This window comes from Pyricularia grisea, chromosome VI, assembly GCF_004355905.1.
Source record: "Pyricularia grisea strain NI907 chromosome VI, whole genome shotgun sequence".
NCBI lineage: Eukaryota > Fungi > Ascomycota > Sordariomycetes > Magnaporthales > Pyriculariaceae > Pyricularia > Pyricularia grisea.
In genome coordinates this window covers 411,449-435,161 of record NC_044974.1, presented here as the reverse complement: position 1 = coordinate 435,161, position 23,713 = coordinate 411,449, and the positions used below count along the sequence as shown (strand labels likewise).

The following is a 23,713-nucleotide window of genomic DNA, read 5'->3' as shown; positions in this document are numbered from 1 at the left end:
CCACGGTGACATCACCAATATGGGGAGAGCCCGCTCCAGTGGTGCACTCTCCCCGCCCGAACCAAATATTTGGGCCGATATTTCTGGGTCTCTAGTATCCTGCTCTTCGGGGGAAACGACAAAAGCATCGGAGACCTTCCGAATATCTGGGTTAGCGAGAGAGTCTGCACCATGGAAAACAAAGGAGAAAGGTTTTTATTTGTCTCGGCCGCATTTGCATATTCTTGGCGAAGTGGATGGCTCCCAGCGGACGACGGCGGTTGGCTCTTTGGTCCTTATATGGACAGTTACATCCACTTTATTGCAGCAACCACGCATTTGTGTCCCCACGTGGTCGCCCAGATATTGCAACGTGAGGTGAGAGGGGTTTATAGTCTGGGAAGTACCGTCGGCGTATGTCCTGTCGGCGTAACTCCCGTCGGATTAAACATGTCACGGGAGGTGCAGTATACATGCCGAGACGATCGTATAAATACGCAGATAAATGGGTATGACTTGGCCCGAGTCTGCTTCCCACCCAGCTTCCAATGGGCCTAATGTCTTTGGCCCATTATATCTGCTTTATTGCTTATAAACTAACTACAAAGTCCCCAAAATGTTGTTTCCAGTTCTTCTACTCGGACGAACTCGTCGATTTCTCCGAAAAGGGTTGATCCTAATATTAATTCGCCTCCTCCACGAAATCGTATATGTCTCTGGTGGTGCATGAGGCATGTGGCTATTCCTCTCCTGCGTTCCATACCTAGCTCGATGAAAATGACGGTTTCGCCAATCTCTGAGCCTAGAAGTGGTGATACCTCCAACAGTTTCTTGATCCCCAGCCGCCATATGCTGCTGCTGCTGCTGCTCCTGCCGCCAGCGGTTGGCGCCGAGCATTCTAAGCTCCACCCCCTGATCGCGTCTGGTGGTGCTACGGGGCTGGCTGAAGCACCACCCCATTCGACCACATATCCAGCAGATGAGCAAGGTGATAGTCACGAGCATGATAAAGGCGATGAAGATCTTGGCGATGGAATACCAGGTCAGATTGGCAATTCCGAGGGATCTGATGCAAGGGACGTGAGGGAGGTTGGCGGCGGCGTGCCACTCTTCGGGGATCTGGCAGTATCCTTTGCCGGCCTCGAGGAACTCGAATACCTCCCGGCTTGTGGTGTGGAATATGTAGTCGCCGCCAAAGCTTGGGACCCTAATGGGATATCGCTGTTCAGGCTGCGGATCGGATGATAATTTTTGTTAGAATATCGGGCAGCAATACACAGAGGGTTTGGGCAGGTCGGTTTCATGGGAAGAAGACATACATCTTCTCGTGTCCTCAGGTTCCAGGACACAAAGGGACTTAGCGGTGCCATAGTCAGGCTTCAGAAGTTGTCGACCTGTATTTTATTCGCACGTGATTATTGCCTGAGATGTTCGTCACTGGTTAAAAGGTGTGTCGACCTGGGTTGTTCTGGTGGGTGTGTATTAGTCTAGGGAAAACCTGCTGCATCCGGTGTGTAGAATAATTGTGGTCTTGTTTACAGAAGGCATTTCCTGTTGTGCATCCGAAAAGAATTTCGAAACCTTATACACAGCAAAACTTTACACACAGAAAGATGTTTTTTTTTTTTTTTTTTCTTTTTTTTTGTACTTTGTCCATTCCCACAAACCTTTTGCCCCCTGAATGCTGCATCTGTTACGCAAGTCACATGCATGCTATGGATATTTGACACTCCAGAGAGCATGTGCACCAAAGAAATTTTTGACACGAAACTTACATATATGCATATGGATTTAATGCAGGAGCACATGCGTCTAGGAAGCTAGGTTTACAGGGAATTATATACAATATTGAACATCGGTGTATAAGCTCCTTCAGACCGAGAATATGCACAGCATCTGGATTCTTCAACATAATAAGTTATCCTTGAATACTTGGCTATATATATTTCCCTTCCCTCGCTTTCTGCCAGCTCCAACTTGTAATGAAACATACCTCTCTTCAACATCAAATCATTGTACATATCCATACCAGGAAGCTCAAACCTCAGAACAAATCCTCCATTACCCAGTCATTCAGATCAAACTTCACCAACATAATCACCATGTCGGAACCAGAGTCGCCATATCCCTATCCCGAGGGCAACGGTAATGGTGACCAAAAGACAGTTGGCATCATTACCGGAGTCTTGAGCTTCGCCGCAGTCGTCCTCATCGCATTTACCGTCTGGCGTATGATGCGCCCCAAGCCGCCCGCCCAAGAGGTTGATCTCGAGGCTGGGCCCGAGCCGAAGCCGGAGGGCGAGGAGGAAGACGAGGAATATTACGAAGATGAACTATACGAAGGAGATCTGGAGCTCCAAGAGCTGCCCCACAGACGGCCTCGCGAGCCACAGTCGGTGTATTCGTCTGGTTCAAGACTGAAGAAGAGCGACCCCAAGCTGCTGCGACAACTCCCGGAACAATTCCCACACCTCCCGCGGGATGTTCAGCAACAAATCTGGGACCACGCCGAGACACCGGGTCGAAAGAAGGATCGCCACAAGGCCCCGGAACCACTTCCGCGACAACTTCGAATGCAGCTATGGGACTCGTTTCCCGAGGACGTTCAGGAACATTTTTACGAAAAAATCGACCCAGACATTCAGAAACATTACAAGCGATGCCTCAAGAAGCAAAGACTCGAGAAGGAGCTTGCGCAGTTGTCAAGCAGTTCTCGAGGCCCTCAACAGAGCACAGTTGCCTCGAGCTCGCGTTCGAGCCGTCGAGGCCCCACGGATGCCTCGAGCACGTATTCGAGCGTCCGCCCGCCTACTACTGTTGGCACAAGCATATACCCGCCCAGCGAAGCAACCTTTGTAGATGTCCCAGGGACTTATCCCAGCCGTCGGGCAGCCTCTAACCCACCAAGACTACATGGAAGACGTCGAGCGCTGTCGAGTGTTCTTACATTGGAGTAGCGAGAAACTGGGTCAGTGTTTCTAGATGGGCAGTGGTGATTGACTACATGAAGAGCGTTTTTGGTACTGGAAAATCAGCAGATCATCAGCTTTTCGAAGCATTCTGGATTTGGCCAGGTTGTCTTGGTTACCGGTTAGTTTGTACACTTTTGTTTTGTATTCGTCTTGAGATTTCTTGCTTAAGAAGGGGTAAATAGCTACAATTAATAGAGGAGGTTGGAAACCTATTGCGTGCATCGCAGCATGACTGCGTGTATGCATGTTATCGACGCACTATCGTGAGCTTGTTTATCTGTATTTTACCATGTCTGCCAACTATATAATCTCAAAATCATTCACAAGCGTGGGCAGACGAAGGCCCTCCTTCATTCATTGCAATCATCTTGCCTATATTTCCTGCGACACTTTACTTGTTCCAAAGCACTATATCGACATCCACTCAACACAATGACCTCAGGCTTCGCCATCACCCTCATTGTCATGCTGAGCACCTTTTCCGCACTGATAATCCTAGGCGGTATATGTCGGTTCCGCCTTCTCCTCGGGTTCGCCAACTATGGACCGGGCCCAAACCGCACAAGAGCCATCGCCCGCGCGTGGGACACAGCCGGGACCCCCTGGCCTACCGCAAGAAGCCGGCAGACTCGTCGGCAGTCCGCCCTCCCTTCTTACTCTCTGCAGCCTCGGGCCGGGGAGATAAGTGTGTCGAACGCCGAGCATGGCGTCACAAACGATGACCCGCAGTCCGAAGCGCAACTATCCCAAATGCTGCGGGATTTGGAACAGCCTCCGCCGGCGTACCAAGGGTCAGCGGCTCCGAGCAGGCCGCACAGTCGCATGCCAGAAGGGCAGACAAGGCTTGAGGTGGAGCCTGGGACGTGGTTGGCCCACTGGAGAGCCCGAGGGTATTAAGTGGGCTTGTTGTAATGCAAGTGTGCCAAGTTGCAGCGGCTTTTGACATGGGAGACGAACGCAACGGATTATGTACCAAGGACAAGCTCCAAGGCCTCCCTAGCTATACATGGAATTTCGCGGAGATTATATTAAGCCTATAACTTTGACTGTGGAATTACTGGTTGGTACTTCTGGTGCCCTAGGCACTCCTTCGGAAAGGAGGAGGGAGAAGAACAAAGACAAAGAAAAAAAGAGTCTCGCCAAATTCGTAGTTGAATTTGATTGAAACAGGGCCTCTCAGCTATAAGAGCTCTCCCACTGAGCCCGGGTGCGCTATATCCAGCCTAATTCACTCCATTAATGTTGATGGATATTTCCCGCAGCTCCTATCATGGTGATGGTTATCAGTAATGATGCAATGGCATTGCCTGGATGTGTGACTGCTCACAAATGGCAAGGAAAAATCAAGTGTGGGAAAGTTGTGTTTACCTTGTATGTTAGTCACTGAATCAGTGCTCGTCCTCGACATGGAATTCCTAAATTCCATCCCAGACAATATCGTTTGCCATTTGTGCTTGCAGGTAAACCTCCGCAGCTCGACCTGCCTCAGGTTCATAGATCCTTATATCCTCAAGTACCTCTCGAACGGAGTTTATGGTTTCCCCAGTGTTTAGAATTAACTGCGTTGCTTGATAATCGGCCCATGTGAACTCGTCAGGACTTCTATCCACCACATCATCTCCAGGCCGAAATTCCCGCAATGTAGGACTTGTCTTCTTCACAATCACCTCAACACCCAGCTCTGCCAAAGCTTGCTTGGCGCCAAAGACGTCACCTGGGATGCTGTTTAGCGAATTGACGAACGAAACAGTGACTTTGCGAAGATTTGGGAGGTGACGCTTCTTTGCCGAAACAAGTCTGTGTAGGTCCTCGCCTATCATCTCGGATACTGGCATCACTTCGTATTCCGAGATGACCAGCTCCTCGAGAAGAGGAGGGAGCCCATCGGCATACAGGTTGGTAGAGTACATGCTCACGTCTTTTCCGCTGCTCAAACCGTCTCGATGCATATACGGCTGCCACATCTCTGGCAGACGTGCGGTGGCAGAGAAATGACGCAGCACGCAGGGGTAGATTGATGTGATGCCAATCTTGAGGCTTCGGAGGTTTTTGAACTGCTTGAGAGAGGTGCGGGCGAATTTGGACAAGGTGTGCTGTCCGCGGGAGATGTGTTGTTGCGAGATGTAGAACTGCGGGGCGTTGATATCGAGTGTCTCTAGCCTTTCGCAGTGCGGACTCAACGCTTCAAGTAAGTCGCCCACGTACGGCCAGTAATGATTTGCATTCACTCCATCATGATTGCGTGTAGATGGGAGTACGACTTGCCCCCGGCCGCGATAGGCACGCCAAGCATCGGACTCGATCATTTCGCCTGTGCATGACCATCGAAACTGCTGAAGGGAGACGAGTCCTTTCAATAGGTGTTCCAACTCAACACCGGTGATCATGGGATCGATCATATGGACCTTGGTAACATTGCGTAGCTGCAAAGTTCCGGGACCGTCGAGCCTGACTCCAAAGTTTTGCCTGAACGTGAGCGTTGAAATCGTCGAGCTCTTCGCATACAGTTCTCCCAGATCCTCGAAGATGCCGGACTGAGGTTTCGAGTTCCAGCCGTCGCGGTCGCATGTGTTGCCTACATGGAGGCTCTCGAGCTTTTCCCACTCCTGGTTGGCAAAGGTCTCGCCAGGGTTCAATTCCAGATCGGAAGGCCATCGTAGGTGGGCAAGGTTGAGTAGCGGAGGAAACGGCCCTGCGCTATGTAAAACCTTACTTGCTGCAACAACGTTATTCGGTCGTACGCAGAATGTCAAGCTCTTCACATGTTCTGCAAGATCGGGGCGTTCTGAAAGAGTCCGTACAAGGCTCTTGATCCTGTTGCAAGTGTCGACACGAACTGTCTCGCTGTTGTCAAGCGAAAACATAAACTTGACATTGAGTTGATGATAGAGGAAAGGTTGGAAAATTGCCCTGAATGTTTGCGACACCAAGCATAGATTCTTGAGACCGGTTTGCTGGCCACGGCAGTGTATATTGCCCCTCTTACACCCGCAGCCCTGCTCAAACTGGCATTGCCAGCCAAGGTGTCCAGCGATATCGATCCATATCTCGGCCGGGACAGAGAGGACAGGGACCATGTTCAGGGCTCGAGGTACATTCTCGAAGTTAATCATTTTTGATGCTGAAATCTGCTCAGGATTGTGCATAATTCCGTCCAAGTTATCTGAGTAGGAGTGCTTGGAACGCGTCAGCAGGGAAGCTTAGGAAAGAGCAGTAGAGATATTAACCTGGGTAGGTATTTAATGCAAACATGTATCGGGATATGAAAGCAATAAATGATGAAGAAAAAAAGTAAACAGCATTCTTCGAGCTACCAAAGCCTCTAAAGGGTGACAGATAAACATTTGGACGCGGGGATGCGCAATCTGATGTAAGCCTTGGATCTATTTGTCCTGACCGCGCACTTTTGCTGACGTTTATCAAAGGTTTGGCAGCGTGATTTCGGCATTCTCGCGGGACGGGTTGTCTTGCTAAGTTGAAAAGAAATGCTTCGAACACGGGTGAACTTCCTCAAATCCACTAGGGAGAGACACTCGGCGTGACTTGCAGACAGCACACGCAGACATTGAGGCTTCAATTCCTGAGAATTTGCAATTCTTTGATAGAATATTGAGCATATGCAAACTAAGGAGAATAGCGTTGTGGACTTGAATCTCTTTGTAATATTCGTACGTGACGGCTCCTGGTTGTTTTCTCTTCTTCTCTCGTACATTACTTCCCCTAGGTGCATGGGCAGGGGTGATGCCTGTTTTGATTTAGTTCCATGGGTATCAAATCGCTAGTAGTTTAAAATGGGACAGGTCAGACAAGTGCGCACGGAATCGAGCACCGTCAGTTTCGGTTGCTTGATGTCTCGCTCGATGGTTCCCAAGATAGCAAGCTATGACGAGTCGCTCCAGTGCATAGTGCTCAAATGCCCATATCCTCGTCGCTCTCCTCGTCTTCACGCCCTGCCTCCTCTTCTTCCCTCCTTGTGGCTTCAGTACTGGCACCGAGCTTCCTGACGCCGTCAACGACGCCCAGCACAAAGCCGCGGTTTTCGGCCAGTTCTGCTCCCCCCACACCCCTCAGTGACATGACACCGCCGCCGAATCCCTCCACGTCGGCCGAACTGGCCCTCATTTTTGCTGCGCGCACCTCGACCAGGTCTCTGATCAAGCCTCGAACCTCGCCGGCGGATGCGGGCATGTCGTCGGGCGCGTGGGCCAACAGGATCTCGGCCATTTCGAGCCAATGGTAAGGTAGATAGCCGGCCGGGCTCTCTGCGGTGCAGGAGGGTAAGAAGGGCGGACTGAGTATTGTGGTGCCTATGACATTGGCCCTCCTGGCCCCACCCCTGCCATCGGATCGCGAGGGAGCGGGAGGCGGCGGGCTAAAGGCAACGGGGTCGGTGTGCGTTTCGTGCTGGATGATCTGCTGCAAAGACGCCGGGTACATCCACGGCGGAGCGATAATGTTGGCACGCCGCTGCTTCTTGAGCAAAAGAGCGAGCCAGAGCGGGAGGGTCGCGCGGTGTGGTGGCCGCAAGGTCGGCGTCGAGCCTTGCAGGAGGGGGATTGACTCGAGGCGTTGGCGGGGCACGATTGTTACAAGCTCGTTTTCGCACAGGAAAGCGACTTCGGATGGCGTCAGCCCGGGCGGCAGTGGGAGCGCCATGCTAGGTATGAGAATGGGCGGCGGTCGGGTGGCATCACACGAATGCCCTCTGCGGGCGGCGGTGCGGGGTGGTCAGTCGATGGGTGATTGGGTGTAGGTTTGCGACTTGGTGGGAAAGCTTTTCGACAAAGATCAGACGCGCCTTGGAGTTCAACAATTGCATTGCATTGACGCGGCTGCGGGGTTGAATTGACGCGATTGCGGGGAGCTGTAATTTGTCCCCTGCGCGGTGCCCCACTGAGCGCTTTCACGGTCGATCACCTTTCTACACTCACAAGCCTCACTTTGCAAACATCACTATTTACTGCCTGGCGCTCATGGGCAAACGTTTCCTTTCAATTATCACCTTTGATATGAAGCTAGTCATGATTCTACTTGTCAATCAAATAACCTGGACTGGCTCAGCTGGCAGGCTCCAGTTTTGCTTTGTCAGCCCTCTTGAGAGTTCCTTTCCTGAAGGAGCCTACATGATTCCCTCGTCGATAGAACAGGATAAACTTGAATAGAGGAGCAACCAGTCCAGAATACGTAAGTTAATTTGACAACAGTACACAAATAACGACCTGTGCAGTCAATCCCGGGAGGAAATGCAAGCTTGACAACATAAACTTGGCTGAGACCAGCACGTTTGCACGGGGTTAGGGTCTGCTTGCATTACCTCCACCCCTCCATCAAACACAAAATGGGTTGGGGTCAAATTGCACGACGTAAGCTGGAGAAACCCCGAAATGCCTAAAGTGGCGTCTCGGTCAGCCGATGATGTGATCCCAAGGGTAAGCAGCTCCAAGCTGATCCCTGGCACAACAATGGGCTTGCACCTAGTATATCTCCAGCTGTCATCGAAAAGAATACACTCGTCTTGGTCTCGGTTGCAAGTCACTTAGTCGGTCACGTGAATACCAGAATAGTCACCACCATGTCGGTTTTCTTCAAAGACGTGTCAGAGTATGTGAATGCAATACCATTATCAATATTTTACTTACATTGTTAACCAGGCAACCCATTCAGAAATAACCCTGTCAAGCCAGGCGATGTCGAGGCTCTGCTCGCACCCTATGGCTTGACTATCCCGTCTTCAGAGTCGGCAGACTACACTCTACTCCTAGCCGGCGTCCACGAGGTTGCGGAACGTATCTCTGCTCTGCCAGACTACCAGCCCGTCCCTGACACCAAGCGCTTCCCGCGCCAGGATGTTCGCCGGCCAGACGCCAAGGAGCAGGAGTTCGGCGTCGCATGGGCACATCGGTTTCTGATCCAGGGCGACCGGTCCGCACAGTCTGCCGTCAAAGCCAAAACCGTCTGTCTGAAGGACTGCATCGCCGTCGCCGGCGTCCCACAACTCTTTGGGTCCGATGCACTGCCACCGTGGACGCCGAGCACTGATGCGACGGTAGTGACGAGGCTTCTCGAGGCCGGCGCAGACATGCTTGGTACATCAACTTGCGAGCATTTTTGTAACTCGACGGCTTCGTTCACTTCTGCGCAGGGTACCATCCACAACCCACATGCGGTTGGCTACTCAGCCGGTGGGAGCACATCGGGCGGTGCGGCACTTGTTGCGGGTGGGAGCGTCGACATTTGCATCGGCACTGACCAGGGTGGAAGTATCCGTGTGCCCTCGGCGCTGTGTGGTTGTGTGGGGCTCAAGCCCACGCATGGCCTTGTTCCCTTCACGGGTTTCTCGACTGGTGATGCCATCGATGACCATGCAGGCCCTATTGCGAGGTCGGTGGAGGATGTTGCTGCCTGTCTGGACGTAATCGCTGGATATGATGAGATTGATGATCGGTCCCTGGGTGCTGGGCGTCCTGGATCGTACAACTTCCTCGAGTCATTGAGAAGTACAACATCATCAGATAAACCCCTTATTGGCGTCAGGGTAGGTCTGGTGAAGGAGGGCTTCGAATGCAGTGTTATGCGACCTGAGATTGCTGCAATGGTCTCGGCCGCTGCTCACAAGCTCGAACAGCTTGGAGCAAGCGTTGAACAAGTTTCTATTCCTCTGCATCTCGAAGGTCCGTCCATTTGGACGATCCAGCAACGGATAGCGGGGTCCCTGGCTGTGATGGGCAAAGCAACCGGCCGCAGAGGCTTGGGTCTCACCGAGTTTGAACAAGCAAGACTGCCGTGGACCGACGACAACTTCCAAAGGATGTTTCATTCGACCAAGAACACCGTCATCAACGGCATGTACCTCGCCGACAAGTTCCCTGGCTTATACGGCAAGGTAGTCAACATCGGTCGGCAGATTCGAGACGCATACCAAGATGTGCTTTCCAAGTACGACGTTCTGGTGATGCCAACCACGCCTTTTGTGGCTCCAAGGCACGGCACCAGAGACTCGGTCCTCAAATCTTTCGAGCCCACAATAGGGCTGACGAGTAACACGGCTGTATTCAACGTCACCGGTCACCCGGCTTTGACAATCCCAGTTGGAGTTTTGCCAGCAGTCGATAACGCGACCGTGAAGTTGCCAGTTGGCATGCAGATTGTTTCCGGGCTTTGGGAAGAGAACAAGGTGCTCAAGGTTGGGCGAGCTTGGGAGAAGGCGTTCGGGAAGGGCGATACGGGGCTGCCCGAATTCAAAGAAACCCAGGCAGCCAGCGATTCGTGAGATTCATCAGGACAGCCATGTTGAAGTGAAAAGAGACAAAGTAATAGCATAGCGATGTTACATTTCTTTCGTGTGATCTAGGTTATATAATAGAGATTGCACTACAAGCCTACATCAAAGACAAGATAACATAGCAACAAGTTACTTATCAGACCGAAGCTAAATTTTTTAATGCATTTCATGGCCTCCTCTCTGTATTACGACTTTCTACAACGCAGGCCGAGCACTGCATTGACAATCTGAGTCTTCTTGATGACCGTCCTGATAAACTCCATGATAATAGCTGGCTTTCGCCTCTCCAAAGTCTGCTTAATCACTAGGTTTTGTCGACGTGTCAATAAGTCCGGGGAAAATGCGGTTGGATGCATTTTTATGCTTGATTTGCTGATGATTATAGGACCAACATAGCAAAGTCAACGCAACCTGATTTGGTCCAACTCTCAAAGTAGGGAGATTACGAGCTTATGGTCTAACTATAACGGTCGTAATTGTATTGATGCAGGTAACGATTCATTTCCGATAGTTGCACGCGGTAAATCACTTTCAAATGATGGAAAATTATGTTCACGCTAATAATAAATCTTGACCAACTGCTATTATTGAAAGTAGATATTAGGTCTTCTATAAATTACTGTCTAACACAATATCAATACACAGCAAGTGAATTCCTAGTGCAACTGCAAAACTTTAACGCCCAATACCTAGGTCTTGGTGGATATTCTTAGCTCTTCTCACTTCGTTTGAGTCCCTTTAGATTGTATTCCATTACTATTATCTTCACCTGCTATAACTCTGTCTGGTAGCTTTTTTTACCAGCTCTGTAAGCTCAACATTAATGATGGTACGATTTGGGCTTACTTTATTGAGACCCGGTCTATTTCGGTCAACGCCCTACCTATTATCACTACGGCTTGCCAATCCTCTCCAGTGCACGATACCTTTCACGAGCGCCCGTTGCTCTGGGGGAAAATACAGTGCGATGATGAAAAAGAGAAGTATGGTAAAAGTTCCTACGCCATCGACACCGATTCCAACAAGGCGGGGGCAATTAAGCGCTTTGTTAGCATTACATAAGTGTGAATTACCCGTTTGCAGGACATCTCATCCAAAGAGAGTATTGCGGCCAGCCGTAATTATATCAAGCCATGAACGAATTTTAAACCAGTGTCTCTACCTCGGCCTTCCTGTCACTCCAACTCACTTGACAGTGTCAGCAAACAAACAGGTAAGCAATAGAACCTTTTCTCATTAATCCCTCTGAGAAAAATCATGGTCTGCTGGAGAGAAAGCCGGAAATCTCTGGTCAAAATCCCAGCTGCTCACATACCAAATATTGTGAGCTTGATGGGGCTGGATCCAACCTTCTGAAATCTGTGACCGAGATATCGACCGCGCTGAAGATAACTAACTTGACTCTAGACTACTGGCAATCGAAATTTGCATATTGACCACATGGACGGACTGATTGGTTCCCTTGATGGCGTCCTGGGTGAGAGATAGGCAGTATGTAATTATGTCGGTCAGGGTTAGATGCAGGGGTAGTAGGATAGCCCTTGCTCCATAAAGAGATATGAGCCGTGGGTTAGGGTCAAGACAAGACTTTTGACCCCCTGCATCAGTTACAAGAGATACGAAGTAGTCCAGGAATTTTTGGCAATATTCCTGCCAGTTTATTGAGCAATATCACCGAATCTAGACTTAGACTGCTAGCTCTGTAAGCACACATCGAGTTAGTTACATTTAGAGTTACTGCAACTAATCAAACTAAGCTCAGTATCATACTCCAACCGGAAGACATTGTACGGATAACAATGGAGACGGCGGAGATTGATCGGTGACATGACTTGATTATCGAGGGGGTCCATGATTCAATCACTCCAACTTAAAGACCCCAAAAGCTACCTACCCCGCTGATCAGATAAGGTTTGGAGACTACCCAAGTTGGAGTCAATCAACTTTGTTAATCTCCAAATATCCTCACCCCGGATTCATCACTATTCCCTCCCACCTCTTCACTCCAATATCTCTCTCCAACCTCCACCAGTTCCTCCATCAGCCACGACCAGCCGAGACATTGGCGGTTGTCATCCCGACGATGCTGCCCCAAGGAGTCTCGTCAATCGCTCCAACAATATCCGGTTCACCACCGCCAGGCGCAGCAGCAGTTCGTCGTCGGCAGAGACGGCGTGCCCCGGACGGCAACAGTGGCCGGTCCTGCCCACACTGCGGACGTACCTTTAAGCGAACCGAGCACTTGGAGCGCCACGTGAGAACGCGTTAGTTTTTTTTTTTCTTTTTTTCTTTTTTTTTTTTGACCCCATCTTTTTCTTTTTTTTTTCTTCCCCCAGTCCGCCAAGCTCTTTTTTTTTTTTCTCAAATGGAAAGTTTTGCGTAGAGACTAAAAGTTTAGGTATGGGCACATGGGGTGGTCACAAACCCCCCCATGGGGCGTGCGTAAACCAGGGGCGTGTTTTTGATCAGACACCAAAGAGAAGCCCTTCATTTGTATCTGCGGTGCGGCTTTTACCCGCCGTGACCTCCTGACCCGCCATCAGCGGATTACTCTGCACCAAGGCGAGGCTGGGCCAGATGGCGATGGCCAGGCTGAAGCTACGAGTCCTCCTGAAGGGAACGTCACGTCGGCATCCAGGAATGTGGGGTCTGTCTCCGGCTTAGGACCGGACATGAATCCCCCTCATCCGGACCTGGCAGCTGCCATATCACTGTCAGGATTGAGCGTCGAGGGCTGGCCGCAACCGATGCAGGTCCCGGTGCAGCATCAGCAGGCGCCATTGTACCCTCTGCCGGATCAGCACACAGCACCACAAGCCAATGGGTTTGTGACGTCGGACCCCGGATTTGTTCAGAATGGGTTCTTGGCATCTGAGTACATGGCAACAGAGGGTGACGGCTTCGGTGTAGATGTTCAGTTCCGCGATTTTGCACACTTCTTGGATGGAATGGGACTACCTGCAGAATGGAGCCCGTACTTCCAAACGGGAGGATCTGGAGTGGACGGAGAGGGTGAGGATGTAGATGATGATGACATGGAGGCTGAGTCCTGTCAGTCCCCCGATAATGAACAGGCGACAGTCATGACTGGCCAGGTGCCAGCCAGGCCTGATCCACGGTCAGGAGCAAGAACGCCGTTTACGACGTGGCTCCCGTCTGCACCCGCAGCCAACCGGGTGACTGCAACACTCCAGGAGCTTGGTAGGTTCCAATAAGTTATCAGTACATCAACTGTCAGTTCTCGATGGTTTAAGGCAGCGGTATACTAATGGTATTACTCTTTTCCCGTCCCATGCGTGAATAGCTCCTCGCCCCCTGAACGCCAACGCCCACCCGCTCCGGGTAACCGAAGAGCAGCGAGCACACTTCTCGGCTTCCCTCGACAATCTCCGCTCCGTCCTCCCAGAACCGCTGTTCCGCATGCCGTCGCGACATGCGCTGACACGCTACGTCACTTCATTCTTTGAGGGGTTCCACAGCCACATGCCCTTCATCCACCTGCCAACATGGCGAATCCTTGACCATCCCCTAGAGCTGATACTCGGAATAACCGCCATAGGAGCCCAGTACTGTTTTGAGCACCGGGTAGCCGAGCGTCTGTTTTTTGCCGGCAAGGCAATCGCTCTGCACAGGCTGCAGCTGCGGCGTGGAAGTGGTGCTCACTGGACCAGTGGCGGGAAGGAGGGCGATGAGGAAGAGGATGATAGGACTGAGATGGTCAGGGCCCTGGTCACGCTCATGGGGTTTGCAACCTGGGCGCCCAAGGTGTCGCTGCTGCGAGAGGCCTTTACCCTGCAAACAGTTCTCGCGCAGCTCCTGCGGGAAAGTGGCATCAGTCATGACGCAATCCAAGAATCACCCAATATTTCGATTTCTTCCACCGACAGCCACGACGACAACATTGATGACGAGGATGAGAACAAACCATGGCTGGCATGGGTGAGGCAAGAATCCACTCGACGCAGCAAGCTCATATCCTTCTCTTTCCTGCACACACACAGCATCGCCTACGACGTCTATCCGGTCCTTCGCAGCAACGAGATCGGACTGCGCCTACCCTGCAGCACGCCCGAGTGGAAGGCCCCAACAGCGGCAGCTTGGCGCCGAGCCAGGGCAGAGGTCGTCAAGGAGCAGCTCTTCTTCCAAGAAGCGCTGGGCCAGCTCCTCCGTCACAGCAGCACCAAAACCAACCCCGGCAACAGTGGCTCCAGCTCGGGGACGAGCACGCCACCGCAGCCGCTGGACCCGATCCCAACCCCACTGGGCAACTATCTCCTCCTGCACGGCCTGCTGCAGCGCATCCACATCCTCCGCGACCTCTCCCTCCCCGCCCTCTCCCCCTCGCCATCCTCCTCGCTCCCGTCGGACGAGGTCGACAAGCTGGAGCGCGCCCTGCGAGCCTGGACCTCGGGCTGGCAGCAGGCACCCGAGTCGTCGCTGGACCCAAACAACGACAACGGGCCGATCCCGTTCACGTCGTCGGCGCTCGTGGGGTTGGCGTATTCCCGCCTCCACTGCGCCCTGGGACCGCACAGACGCCTCGACACCCGCGACCCGGACGTGGTGGCGGGGGCGCTGATGCGCTCTCCGGGGGTCGGGCGGGGCGACGGCGGCGTCGTCTCGGCGCTGCTGTACGCGGCGCACATGCTGGGCATCCCCGTGCGGCTGGGAGTCGACCGCGTCGCCCGCAGCCAGGCCTTCTTCTGGAGCGTTCGCCATAGCCTGGCTGGGCTCGAGTGCGCCGTGCTGCTGTCCAAGTGGCTGAGGAGCGTCGGTGAGGACCTCAAGGGCGGCGGTGGGGGCGGCCGGGCTGTTTTGACGGACAGCGAGGAGAGAATCGTGCATTGGGTGGGCACAATTGTCGAAGAGGCGTATGCTGTTGTGGATTTTGACGACGGGGGTGATGATTACAAGCGCGTCAGAGGGGCCGTTCTAAAGGATCCCGGTCAGCTGGGGCTGGATGTCTTGAGGATCTGGGCACATTTCTTCCGGAGAAATGCGCAGTGGAGGTTTATAAACTTTATAGGACTGAGCTTGGAGAAGTATAGGGAGCTGCTTATACAAAGTAGCGGTCCTGCCGGTTCTGATACTTGATCCGGACCTGTAATGATTATTAAGAATATGATGAGAAGGTACCATGACCATACATCTATCTAGCAATATACCTACCATTTCACACACGCAACCCCTTTAAAATCAACATTTAATGCTGCCAGGATACATACGGCAAGAGTTACAAACGCTCTGTCTTCCCTTTCGCCAAAGCGACCACCATCCAAATTACACCTCAGCGGTCGTTATCATCACATGAAAACGCCCCTCCGATAAGCCCCTGAGCATAAGCATCAATAATGTTCTGCACAACCCCATACGTCCCCCCGATGGTCAAAAAGACGGCCAACCCAATCATGAGCCAGTTCAGCCAGTATACGACCCGCTGCCACCAGCCACCCGTCCTGTAAGCCTGATGATCATAGACCCAAAGGTAGCCCGGCAATCCCAGAGCCAGCGGTGCAAAGGTCAAGCTGCCGGCCAGGGCGAGGAGGTAGTTGAAGATGGGGATGCCCGAGGCGAGCAGGAACGACACGACGGACATGCCGCCGGTGCAGGCGAGCCAGACGGACCAGTGCACGAGCGAGTCGCGCTGCAGGTGGGGGCTGTCGCGCAGCAGACGCACGAACATGTACTTTGCCGCGACGTGGACGTACAGGCAGGCCGAGACGAGCAGGCCCGTCAGCGCGATGCCGTACGCCACCTTCTTCACCACCTCCCCGGCGCTGCCCAGGCTCGGCGACGCCACCCACTTGCCGCAGTACCGGTACACGACCAGCGAGAAGGTCAGGTACGACGCCGTGACGATGCCCATGCACAGGTAGACAGCCTTGTTGAAGTCGCGCGGCCGCCGCATCTCGGAAATGACGGGCAGGAACGCCGAGGTGCCCGCGCCGGAGCAGAAGATGGTCGCGACCGAGGTTATGCCGGCGACGAAGCTCGGGTCGCCGACCAGGTGGAAGCCGAGGTCGAAATCCCCCGTTTGTGGAGCGGCGGCGGGCCGGTCGAGCTGCGTCACGCCGACGACGACGACGAACACGGCAATGTAGACGGACAGGAAGCCGGCCCAGGTCAGCCAGGCGATCTTTTCAAACTTGCGGATGCTGGCCAGGATGAAGACGGAGACGGTCGCCACCACCATGAACCAGTTTGTGCAGACGGCGTGGTCGCTGAGCGCGTTGAGGGCGACGCTGGACCCAAAGACGCCCGACGCGCCGACGATGGCAAACGTGGCCAGGAACAAGACCCCGACGGCCTCGCGCAGCCAGGGCCCGCCAACCACGTGGGCCATGTCTGCGATGCTGTGGCAGCCGGCGTGGTTGTTGCGGAAATTTCCCTGGATTATGGCGCAGTACGTGTTGAGTAGCTGCCAACCGAGCACGTTGATGGCCCCGGGGATGGCGCCGAGCACAAACATGGCCGACGGGATGGTCAGCACGCCCGTGGCGAAGATGACCTTTAAGAAAATGACCGACGCGTGCACCCAGCCAACGGTACGAAAGTCGGTGAGGCCTTCCCCTCGCTTGAAGACTTCATTTTGATCCTCGAGGTTGCCAGTCTTGACACCATCGATGCTGGCGCTGCTACGACTATTGTTCTGAGCATCCGCCGGAGTGATGGCATCGCCAGTGTCTTTTTCGTTGCTGGCTGCCATGGTCAGGATAATACTGGGGAAATTTGATGTAAAATGTTAACAGTGTTTTTACTTGAAAATCCACGGCCAACATGGACTTGGGAACACCGTCTGAATGCAGGAACGAAAACATGGGATGGCCAATGGTAAAACCTCTATATGTATATACCCTGACCATTGTCTCCAAGCTAGCTAGTAATGTATGGAAGAGCAGTCAGTGTAAGCGTTCACCAAGTGTCTGTCTTATCTGGGCCGCCAAATCAAGGTCCAACTGTGAAAGTCCAATCCTCAGCCTGGTCAAATCATATGCACCGACGAACCCACCCTCGATAAGAATGATACCTTTCAACTCTATGCCCCAGAATTCCGGGGTAAGATCATCAATGCCGGGGAAGCACGCTGAACAAGGATCCTTTATCTAGGTGGACTCCAAATTCCATCTTGGATAGAAGCTTATGCGGGATGCGTACACTCATACGAGGGGTGAATAAGAATATTGGGGAGCAGTAATAGTTGACTCCAAATAAATGAATGCAACTTTAATATACCCCAACTCCCCAAATCCCACGACATGACGCAAGCAAACCAAGTAACCCCCTTTCATGGTTCGTGAGATAGCTACTAACGTGGGGATGATAGCGAGTATGGATTGCATGTGCTGTACGTAGCAAAAGGAGTTGCTCATCTTATCAATTTTAGATGGAGCGTGCAAACCAAGAGAACCAGTGTATCTTGAGAGCATGGCATTTTTGATTGTTATCAAGATGGGTAGACTACTTCAATAATCACTGCCAAACCGGAGGCTTCTTCAACATCTCGCCGGGTGGCGCCGGCATGACCGCCCCGGCCGGCGGCGCGTTCTTGCTCTTGAATTCGTCGCATATCTGCTCCATCGTGACAAACTCGACGCCCTCGTGGCTCTTCATGTGCTCAATCAGCCTCTCGTGCATCAGGATCGCGTGCGGCCTGCCCGAGACGTCCGGGTGAATGGTGATGGGGAATATGAACTCGTCGTGCTCCCGGTAAAAGTAGTCAAAGTGGTCCTTCCATATCGCCTCGACGTCGCGCGCATTGACGAACCCGTGACTGTTGGGAGCCGCCTTGATGAACATCATGGGAGGGAGGTCGTCAAGGTACCAGTTTGCGGGTATCTCGACCAGGCCCGTCTCCTGGCCCTTGACCAGCGGCTTCATCCAGTCCTTTGCCCTGGCCTTGTAGTCGATTTTGGTCCAATCGTCACCCGTCCGGAGGTAGTATGCCTGGCAGTCATGGTGGCTCATGCTGTGGTCGTACTCGATTCCATAGTCGAGCAGGAGCTGCGCTCCCTCCTTGCTCGTCTCCCACCATGGTGCGACGCTGCCGCGCGGCGGCTTACCATGGTTGAACTCGGTCAGCATGCGGTACGTCCTGTCGAGCACTTCGCGCTGCTGGTCGATGCTCATGTCGGTCGGGTTCTCGTGTGAGTAGCCGTGCAGGCCAATCTCGTGGCCTGCATCACGCACTGCCGCCATGTCCTCCGGAAAGGTTTCGAGGCTGTGGCCGGGTATGAACCACGTCGCCTTGATGTCGTACTTGGCCAAAAACTTCAGGACACGCTGTGTGCCGATGGTACCGGCGAAGTAACCTTTGATCCAACCCAGTCAGCTGTGTCCCTTCCATTCTTGGAACGTAACCATGATTGGAGTGAGTACCTCTGCTAATATCGTTGGACGAGTCCTCGCCGCCATACGAACCCAACCAGCCCGCAACCGCATCGACGTCGACGCCATAACTCACAAGAACCCGCTTCTTGCCCATTTTGGTATGAGATGCTGTTATGATGGCTTTGAGTATGGATATGTTTGCAATATTGGCGTATTCAGACAAGTGTTCAAATCAGTGTATGTAGGGCCGAACTGTGGCTGGAGGCTTGAATGATTGCACAAGCCGGCGATCGTATATTTGTGGGGTGGTACCATGTTACTTCAGAACATGGTTAAAAGATAAGACCCTTTGACGGTGTCTAAGGTGGGGTTTGCTGCGATTACAGATTACGTAGGTAGTTGGGAGGGAGATAGTAGGTAGGTAGGTAGGTAGGTTTACTTCGTCTTGCTTGGAGTCAAGATGTTGGAGAGGAATATCAATTACCCCGCAATATTATGAGAAGCAGAGTACTGCGGTGTTTCGCTTCAGGTGGAGCTCTTCTTACTTCTCTGGCAGGGTTCCTGTTTAACTTCAAAGCTCTGCCGATCGATCGGACAACCCTCAAACTTCAGGGTAACTGTTCTCTGCGAGTTCTGATACTTTAGATATATTTAGGGGGAAATAGTGGAAAGTCGGATCATGGAGAAAAAATCGCCCGACATAGCTCTGGCTGGTACAATGGCTGTTAGCGTGCAGCATTCCCCTGCCCGAGCCAACGTGATGGGGTGTTTCCCGAACAATTGGAGTCTTCGGGGTTCGAATTGTGACGCTTGGCTCGGCGAGCGGGGAACACACCTCAAGAGCAGATAGAGGTCTCCGACAGAAATAGGTGGTTATCAACTGGAATAACGGCTCGATCATAAGGCACGTCAAACTGACTTGGGCAATAGAAAGTGAACTTCCCCGATATAGATATGACTGGATATCAAGGCGTTTAAAAATTTAGTTAGGGTGCAGACAAAGACGATTCGCAGTACGAATTCGAAGACGCAAACTTGTGCAAACCCACCCAGCCTAAGCCTGTCATGATGGCACCTAAAGATGTACCACATAACATGAAAGCAGCACAAATCTCCGAGGTAATACGCTTTAAAATTCACACAGTACACCATCTGATAGCTTGGAACTCGAAACATTCAAGGTGCTAATGAATCGAACGCACTCGCGTCACAAATCAACAGTACGGCAAGCCATACTGCATCACCTCAAAGCCCGTCCCAACCATCAGACCGCATGAGCTTCTCGTCCGTATTCACGCAGCAGGCTTCTGCCACTCGGACCTGCAGGTACTACATGGCCAATTCAAATCTCCTCTGGGTATGATTCCTTCGCACGAACCAGCCGGAGTAATCGTGCAAGTCGGGGATCGAGCCTTGGGAAGCTGGCAGGTTGGGGACAGGGTGGGCGTTCTCAACTTCAAAAACGCTTGCGGCACTTGCAGAGGCTGTGGGCTCTCAAAACGAACACTGCAAGAACCAGACCAGGGAGGACTGGACCCTAGGTTTTGCGACAGGCGCGAGACTGCAGGCTTCCAGCACGACGGCGCCTTTGCAGAATACATGGTTGCCGACCCGGCCACCACCGTCAAGCTACCCGATGCACTGTCGCTCGAGCAAGCGGCGCCGCTGATGTGCGCGGGTGCAACGGTGTGGGGGTCACTGGAGAAGGTGACGAGCCATCTGACCAGAGGTGACGTTGTGGGTATCGTGGGCATCGGAGGGCTCGGGCACCTAGGTGTTCAGTTCGCGGCCGCCAAGGGGTTTCGAGTCGTCGCTGTGGACAGCAGGGCTACGGGACGGCAGCTTGCAATGGAGGTACGGGATACTCTGAAGCCGTTTCTCGTGGTGGATTCGTCCATGCCTGAAGAGGCCGAGGCGCAAATCCTCCAATTGACCAACGGTGAGGGATTGGCTGCGGCAATTGTGTGCACCGATTCTTTGGCTGCAAACTCGTGGGCGCTCAAAATGCTGAGGATCGGCGGCTTTCTGGGTGTGCTTGGCCTGCCTCCAGAGGATTGGAGGTTCGACTCGAGCGCATTGGTCTTCCGGGAGCTAACGGTTCGGGGCAGTTATGTCGTGAGCAAGGCATCGACGCAAAGGATGATTGATCTGGTCGAGAGTGCGGGAGTGCGTTCTCATGTGACCGCCGTGTCATTTGACAAGATCCCTGACATTGTGAAAATGTACCAGACGACATCCATGAAGGGGAGGTTGGTGGTGAAGGTGGTGGAAGAATAACGAACTCTAGCAAGCAAGTGGAATTTTTTTTGGTTTGATTGGGAAGTTCACCCTAGCCCTCCCCCCACCCACATCCCGTACTGGGGGACGTTTCAGGGTAGGTAGGCAAGGTAGGCTTGGTAGGGTAAGGTATGCTCAACGCACACTACTGAGCCGACATATTCCTATCTGATATTATCTGCATTACCAAGATATGCGAGATACCTATATTCTATCTTCCCTCATAATGGATCAATCGCTGAGTGTGCCTCATGCTGACAGACAAGACTGCACAATTGAACCCCACCTACTAAAAATGGAACTTGCCCGTCCGAGGCTGAAATACATGGGGGGATACTAGCTTTACTTGTGCATGTTGTGACTTCTTAAGGGGGAGAATATCCTTGCTTTTCAAGGGCAAATATGACGATCTACTCGCATGGCCCTAAGCTTCAGGTAACACAGCCATGCATATAATAATGCTACCCTCTCCTCACTTGATGCCTGGGAAATGTCTCATCCTAGTTTGGTTCTAAACTCTGAGCGAAGAATGGCTTTATAAGCCAATCGGTTTTCCGCCCCCTCACCTGCACTCCACGTTTTTTGTCTAATGCCCCAATTGTCCCTACATGGGATTTAAGCCAATTAATTCATCGCCATTTACATATACAGATACAGCTTGACTGCACAGCTCAAAATGGGTGGCATCTTGATCCATTTGGGGGATGCAGTCCCCACAGTGACAATGGCCGTGGCCTATATCGCTGCTACTCTGGTATTTTACCAGTTACTTGTCTGGGCCTACCATATATCTCCCTTCCACCCTCTCGCTCACATTCCTGGTCCCAAAATTGCCAGGGTAGGCCGCCTCTATGAAGCATACTGGGACTGGTTGCGTGATGGACGGTACATGAACAAGATTGCAGAGATGCACGCTCAATACGGTAAACAATGATTCATTTGATTATTCTCTTCAAATCCCCAGACCTACCAGTGCCCAATTACATTGACTCGCATATGTCGTCGCCCCTGATAACCTTGAGAACGACACCCACTAACACCAAATCGTCCTAACAACCCAAATGATAGGCCCAATCGTTCGCATAAGCTACGATGAGGTGCACTGCAACGATCCAAACTTTGCCAACACCCTCTTTGGCAACCAGAACCAGGTCCGTGACAAGCCTCAGCACATGTGCAACATAATAGTCTCCGGTGCGCTGCCGTACTCGACCATCGTGACGGGACCACAAGGGCTTCACCGTGCCCGCCGCGCCCCAATGAGTCGTTTCTTCAGCCGCGCGCAGGTCTTTCGATTCGAGGAAGAAGTGCACCGCCTGGCCTCGGTACTTGTCGACAAGATGCTCCTCTCGGAGCGTCGCGGCAAGTCGTTCGACGTCAGGGACGCTTTCAACTGCTTCACGGCCGACGTCGTCTTTTTGCACGCGCTGGGAAAGCCCCTCGGGTTCGTCGAGATGCAGGAGGCCTGGACGCCAAACTTGGCAACATGGACAGAGATGATGACAGACATGGTCTACCTGATCAAGCATAACGCGTGGGCTAGGTGGGCGGCCATTGTCACGCCCAAGCTGGCTGGGTTTTTCAACGCCAACGTCAAAGCGGTCAACGAGCTCATCAACGTTACCATTCCTGCATTGCTCAAGTCTGCGGCGGATGATGTAGAGAACGACCGCATGTTTCCAACCCTCTTGAGGGGAGGAATGGACAGCAAGTCAAAAGTCGTTCCAGGCGCCGAGATGGACATGTTTCGACTTGGTGGTGAGGCGACCGTCCTCTTGACGGCGGGAACTGAGACAACATCTGTAAGTGTGGTCAAAGAATGGATGAAATGTATATCAAGCACACCTGCAATCCACAGCTGACATGAACTACCCATGGCACCCTATATAGGCAGCTCTAGCCATCATCACATACCATATCCTCGCGCGACCCGAAGTCAAGGCCGCCCTGGCAGCAGACCTCGCCGGGTTGGACCCCACCGAGCTCAAATGGACCGAACTTGAACGGCGCCCCTACCTCTGGGCCCTTATCCACGAGGCACTCCGTCATAGTCCACCCATCGCCGCCCGGTCGAGCCGCATCGCGCCCCTCGAGGACCTGGTGTATATTCCCCGCGGCGGCGACAAGTCGGCAGACGTGGCGAAGCCTCTAATCATCCCCCGCGGCTTTACCGTCGCCATGTCGACTATAACGTGTCATTACGACCCGGAAATCTTCCCAGACCCGGCAGTATTTCGTCCCGAGCGGTGGTTGGTGCGAGATAGCGACGGAAAGGTGATTGGAAACAACGAAGAGTTGAAGAAGTCTCTGATCACATTTGGAAAAGGCAGCCGGGCTTGCATTGGAGAGAAGTGAGTTTCGAATCCTTGATTTGGCTGCGACTGTTTGAAACATGTCTTTTTTTACTCCGTCTGCTAATGTGCCTTGCTAACTATGTTGCTTCACTATTCGAACCAGCCTCGCCATGTGTGAGCTCTTCATCATGACTGCCATGATGGCTCTTTGTGTTGTTCCCCGGGCTCGCTTGGACGACAGAATGACTGACGATTACGTGACATATGATCATGAAAAGCTCACGCTGCAGACCATATATGGTAATGTCGCCACACATATAGTTGTCTCGTGAGCTTTTGTTACATGCAGTTGCGAAATGCTAGGGAAACTTGTGAGAACTGGGGAGCCTGCATTCGAGACATTTGCATGGACTAGCAATGATGAAATAATGCATTATGTCGAAAAGAAGTTTGGCTTACCACGCAACAACAGACTATCTACGACTACGAAAAGAAAAGACATGTGAAGAGCTGACTAGAAAATTAAATCTTGTGATTTGTCTCCATTATATTCAACAGATGAGCAGTGATTACCATATCTA

General features: G+C 52.5%; 12 protein-coding genes across 12 annotated transcripts; 7 read left to right on the top strand and 5 right to left on the bottom strand.

The window, feature by feature from the left end:
• Window positions 1–661: 661 nt before the first annotated feature.
• On the bottom strand, window positions 662–1,349 carry PgNI_11254 (uncharacterized protein; the record flags this gene model as incomplete). The annotated part of the gene is made up of 3 exons (XM_031131225.1): window positions 662–695; window positions 743–1,209; window positions 1,299–1,349. The coding sequence occupies 3 exons, from the start codon at window positions 1,347–1,349 to the stop codon at window positions 662–664; spliced, it is 552 nt and encodes a 183-aa protein (XP_030976795.1).
• On the top strand, window positions 757–1,224 carry PgNI_11255 (uncharacterized protein; the record flags this gene model as incomplete). The annotated part of the gene is made up of 1 exon (XM_031131226.1): window positions 757–1,224. One exon carries the CDS (start codon window positions 757–759, stop codon window positions 1,222–1,224), a length of 468 nt encoding a protein of 155 aa, XP_030976796.1.
• Window positions 1,350–2,081: 732 nt separating the features above from the next.
• On the top strand, window positions 2,082–2,936 carry PgNI_11253 (uncharacterized protein; the record flags this gene model as incomplete). The annotated part of the gene is made up of 1 exon (XM_031131224.1): window positions 2,082–2,936. The coding sequence occupies one exon, from the start codon at window positions 2,082–2,084 to the stop codon at window positions 2,934–2,936; it is 855 nt and encodes a 284-aa protein (XP_030977017.1).
• A 447-nt stretch (window positions 2,937–3,383) lies between these two features.
• On the top strand, window positions 3,384–3,848 carry PgNI_11252 (uncharacterized protein; the record flags this gene model as incomplete). The annotated part of the gene is made up of 1 exon (XM_031131223.1): window positions 3,384–3,848. The coding sequence occupies one exon, from the start codon at window positions 3,384–3,386 to the stop codon at window positions 3,846–3,848; it is 465 nt and encodes a 154-aa protein (XP_030977016.1).
• Window positions 3,849–4,366: 518 nt separating this feature from the next.
• PgNI_11251 (uncharacterized protein) lies at window positions 4,367–6,064 on the bottom strand (the record flags this gene model as incomplete). Its single annotated transcript, XM_031131222.1, has 1 exon — window positions 4,367–6,064. One exon carries the CDS (start codon window positions 6,062–6,064, stop codon window positions 4,367–4,369), a length of 1,698 nt encoding a protein of 565 aa, XP_030976799.1.
• A 796-nt stretch (window positions 6,065–6,860) lies between these two features.
• On the bottom strand, window positions 6,861–7,607 carry PgNI_11250 (uncharacterized protein; the record flags this gene model as incomplete). Its single annotated transcript, XM_031131221.1, has 1 exon — window positions 6,861–7,607. The coding sequence occupies one exon, from the start codon at window positions 7,605–7,607 to the stop codon at window positions 6,861–6,863; it is 747 nt and encodes a 248-aa protein (XP_030976798.1).
• Window positions 7,608–8,360: 753 nt separating this feature from the next.
• PgNI_11249 (uncharacterized protein) lies at window positions 8,361–10,317 on the top strand. The gene is made up of 2 exons (XM_031131220.1): window positions 8,361–8,552; window positions 8,616–10,317. The coding sequence occupies exons 1-2, from the start codon at window positions 8,524–8,526 to the stop codon at window positions 10,219–10,221; spliced, it is 1,635 nt and encodes a 544-aa protein (XP_030976988.1). The 5' UTR covers window positions 8,361–8,523; the 3' UTR covers window positions 10,222–10,317.
• A 1,715-nt stretch (window positions 10,318–12,032) lies between these two features.
• On the top strand, window positions 12,033–15,327 carry PgNI_11248 (uncharacterized protein; the record flags this gene model as incomplete). The annotated part of the gene is made up of 4 exons (XM_031131219.1): window positions 12,033–12,055; window positions 12,163–12,497; window positions 12,703–13,434; window positions 13,538–15,327. The coding sequence occupies 4 exons, from the start codon at window positions 12,033–12,035 to the stop codon at window positions 15,325–15,327; spliced, it is 2,880 nt and encodes a 959-aa protein (XP_030976989.1).
• A 193-nt stretch (window positions 15,328–15,520) lies between these two features.
• Window positions 15,521–16,939, bottom strand: PgNI_11247 (uncharacterized protein; the record flags this gene model as incomplete). The annotated part of the gene is made up of 1 exon (XM_031131218.1): window positions 15,521–16,939. One exon carries the CDS (start codon window positions 16,937–16,939, stop codon window positions 15,521–15,523), a length of 1,419 nt encoding a protein of 472 aa, XP_030976993.1.
• Window positions 16,940–17,597: 658 nt separating this feature from the next.
• On the bottom strand, window positions 17,598–20,927 carry PgNI_11245 (uncharacterized protein). Its single transcript, XM_031131216.1, has 2 exons — window positions 18,610–20,927; window positions 17,598–18,542 (listed from the first exon to the last, which is right to left on the bottom strand). Exons 1-2 carry the CDS (start codon window positions 18,713–18,715, stop codon window positions 17,704–17,706), a joined length of 945 nt encoding a protein of 314 aa, XP_030976995.1. The 5' UTR covers window positions 18,716–20,927; the 3' UTR covers window positions 17,598–17,703.
• Window positions 19,627–20,838, top strand: PgNI_11246 (uncharacterized protein; the record flags this gene model as incomplete). The annotated part of the gene is made up of 2 exons (XM_031131217.1): window positions 19,627–19,680; window positions 19,783–20,838. The coding sequence occupies 2 exons, from the start codon at window positions 19,627–19,629 to the stop codon at window positions 20,836–20,838; spliced, it is 1,110 nt and encodes a 369-aa protein (XP_030976994.1).
• Window positions 20,928–21,368: 441 nt separating the features above from the next.
• Window positions 21,369–23,672, top strand: PgNI_11244 (uncharacterized protein). The gene is made up of 4 exons (XM_031131215.1): window positions 21,369–21,761; window positions 21,907–22,640; window positions 22,729–23,189; window positions 23,296–23,672. The coding sequence occupies exons 1-4, from the start codon at window positions 21,515–21,517 to the stop codon at window positions 23,462–23,464; spliced, it is 1,611 nt and encodes a 536-aa protein (XP_030976996.1). The 5' UTR covers window positions 21,369–21,514; the 3' UTR covers window positions 23,465–23,672.
• The last annotated feature ends 41 nt before the right edge of the window (window positions 23,673–23,713 follow it).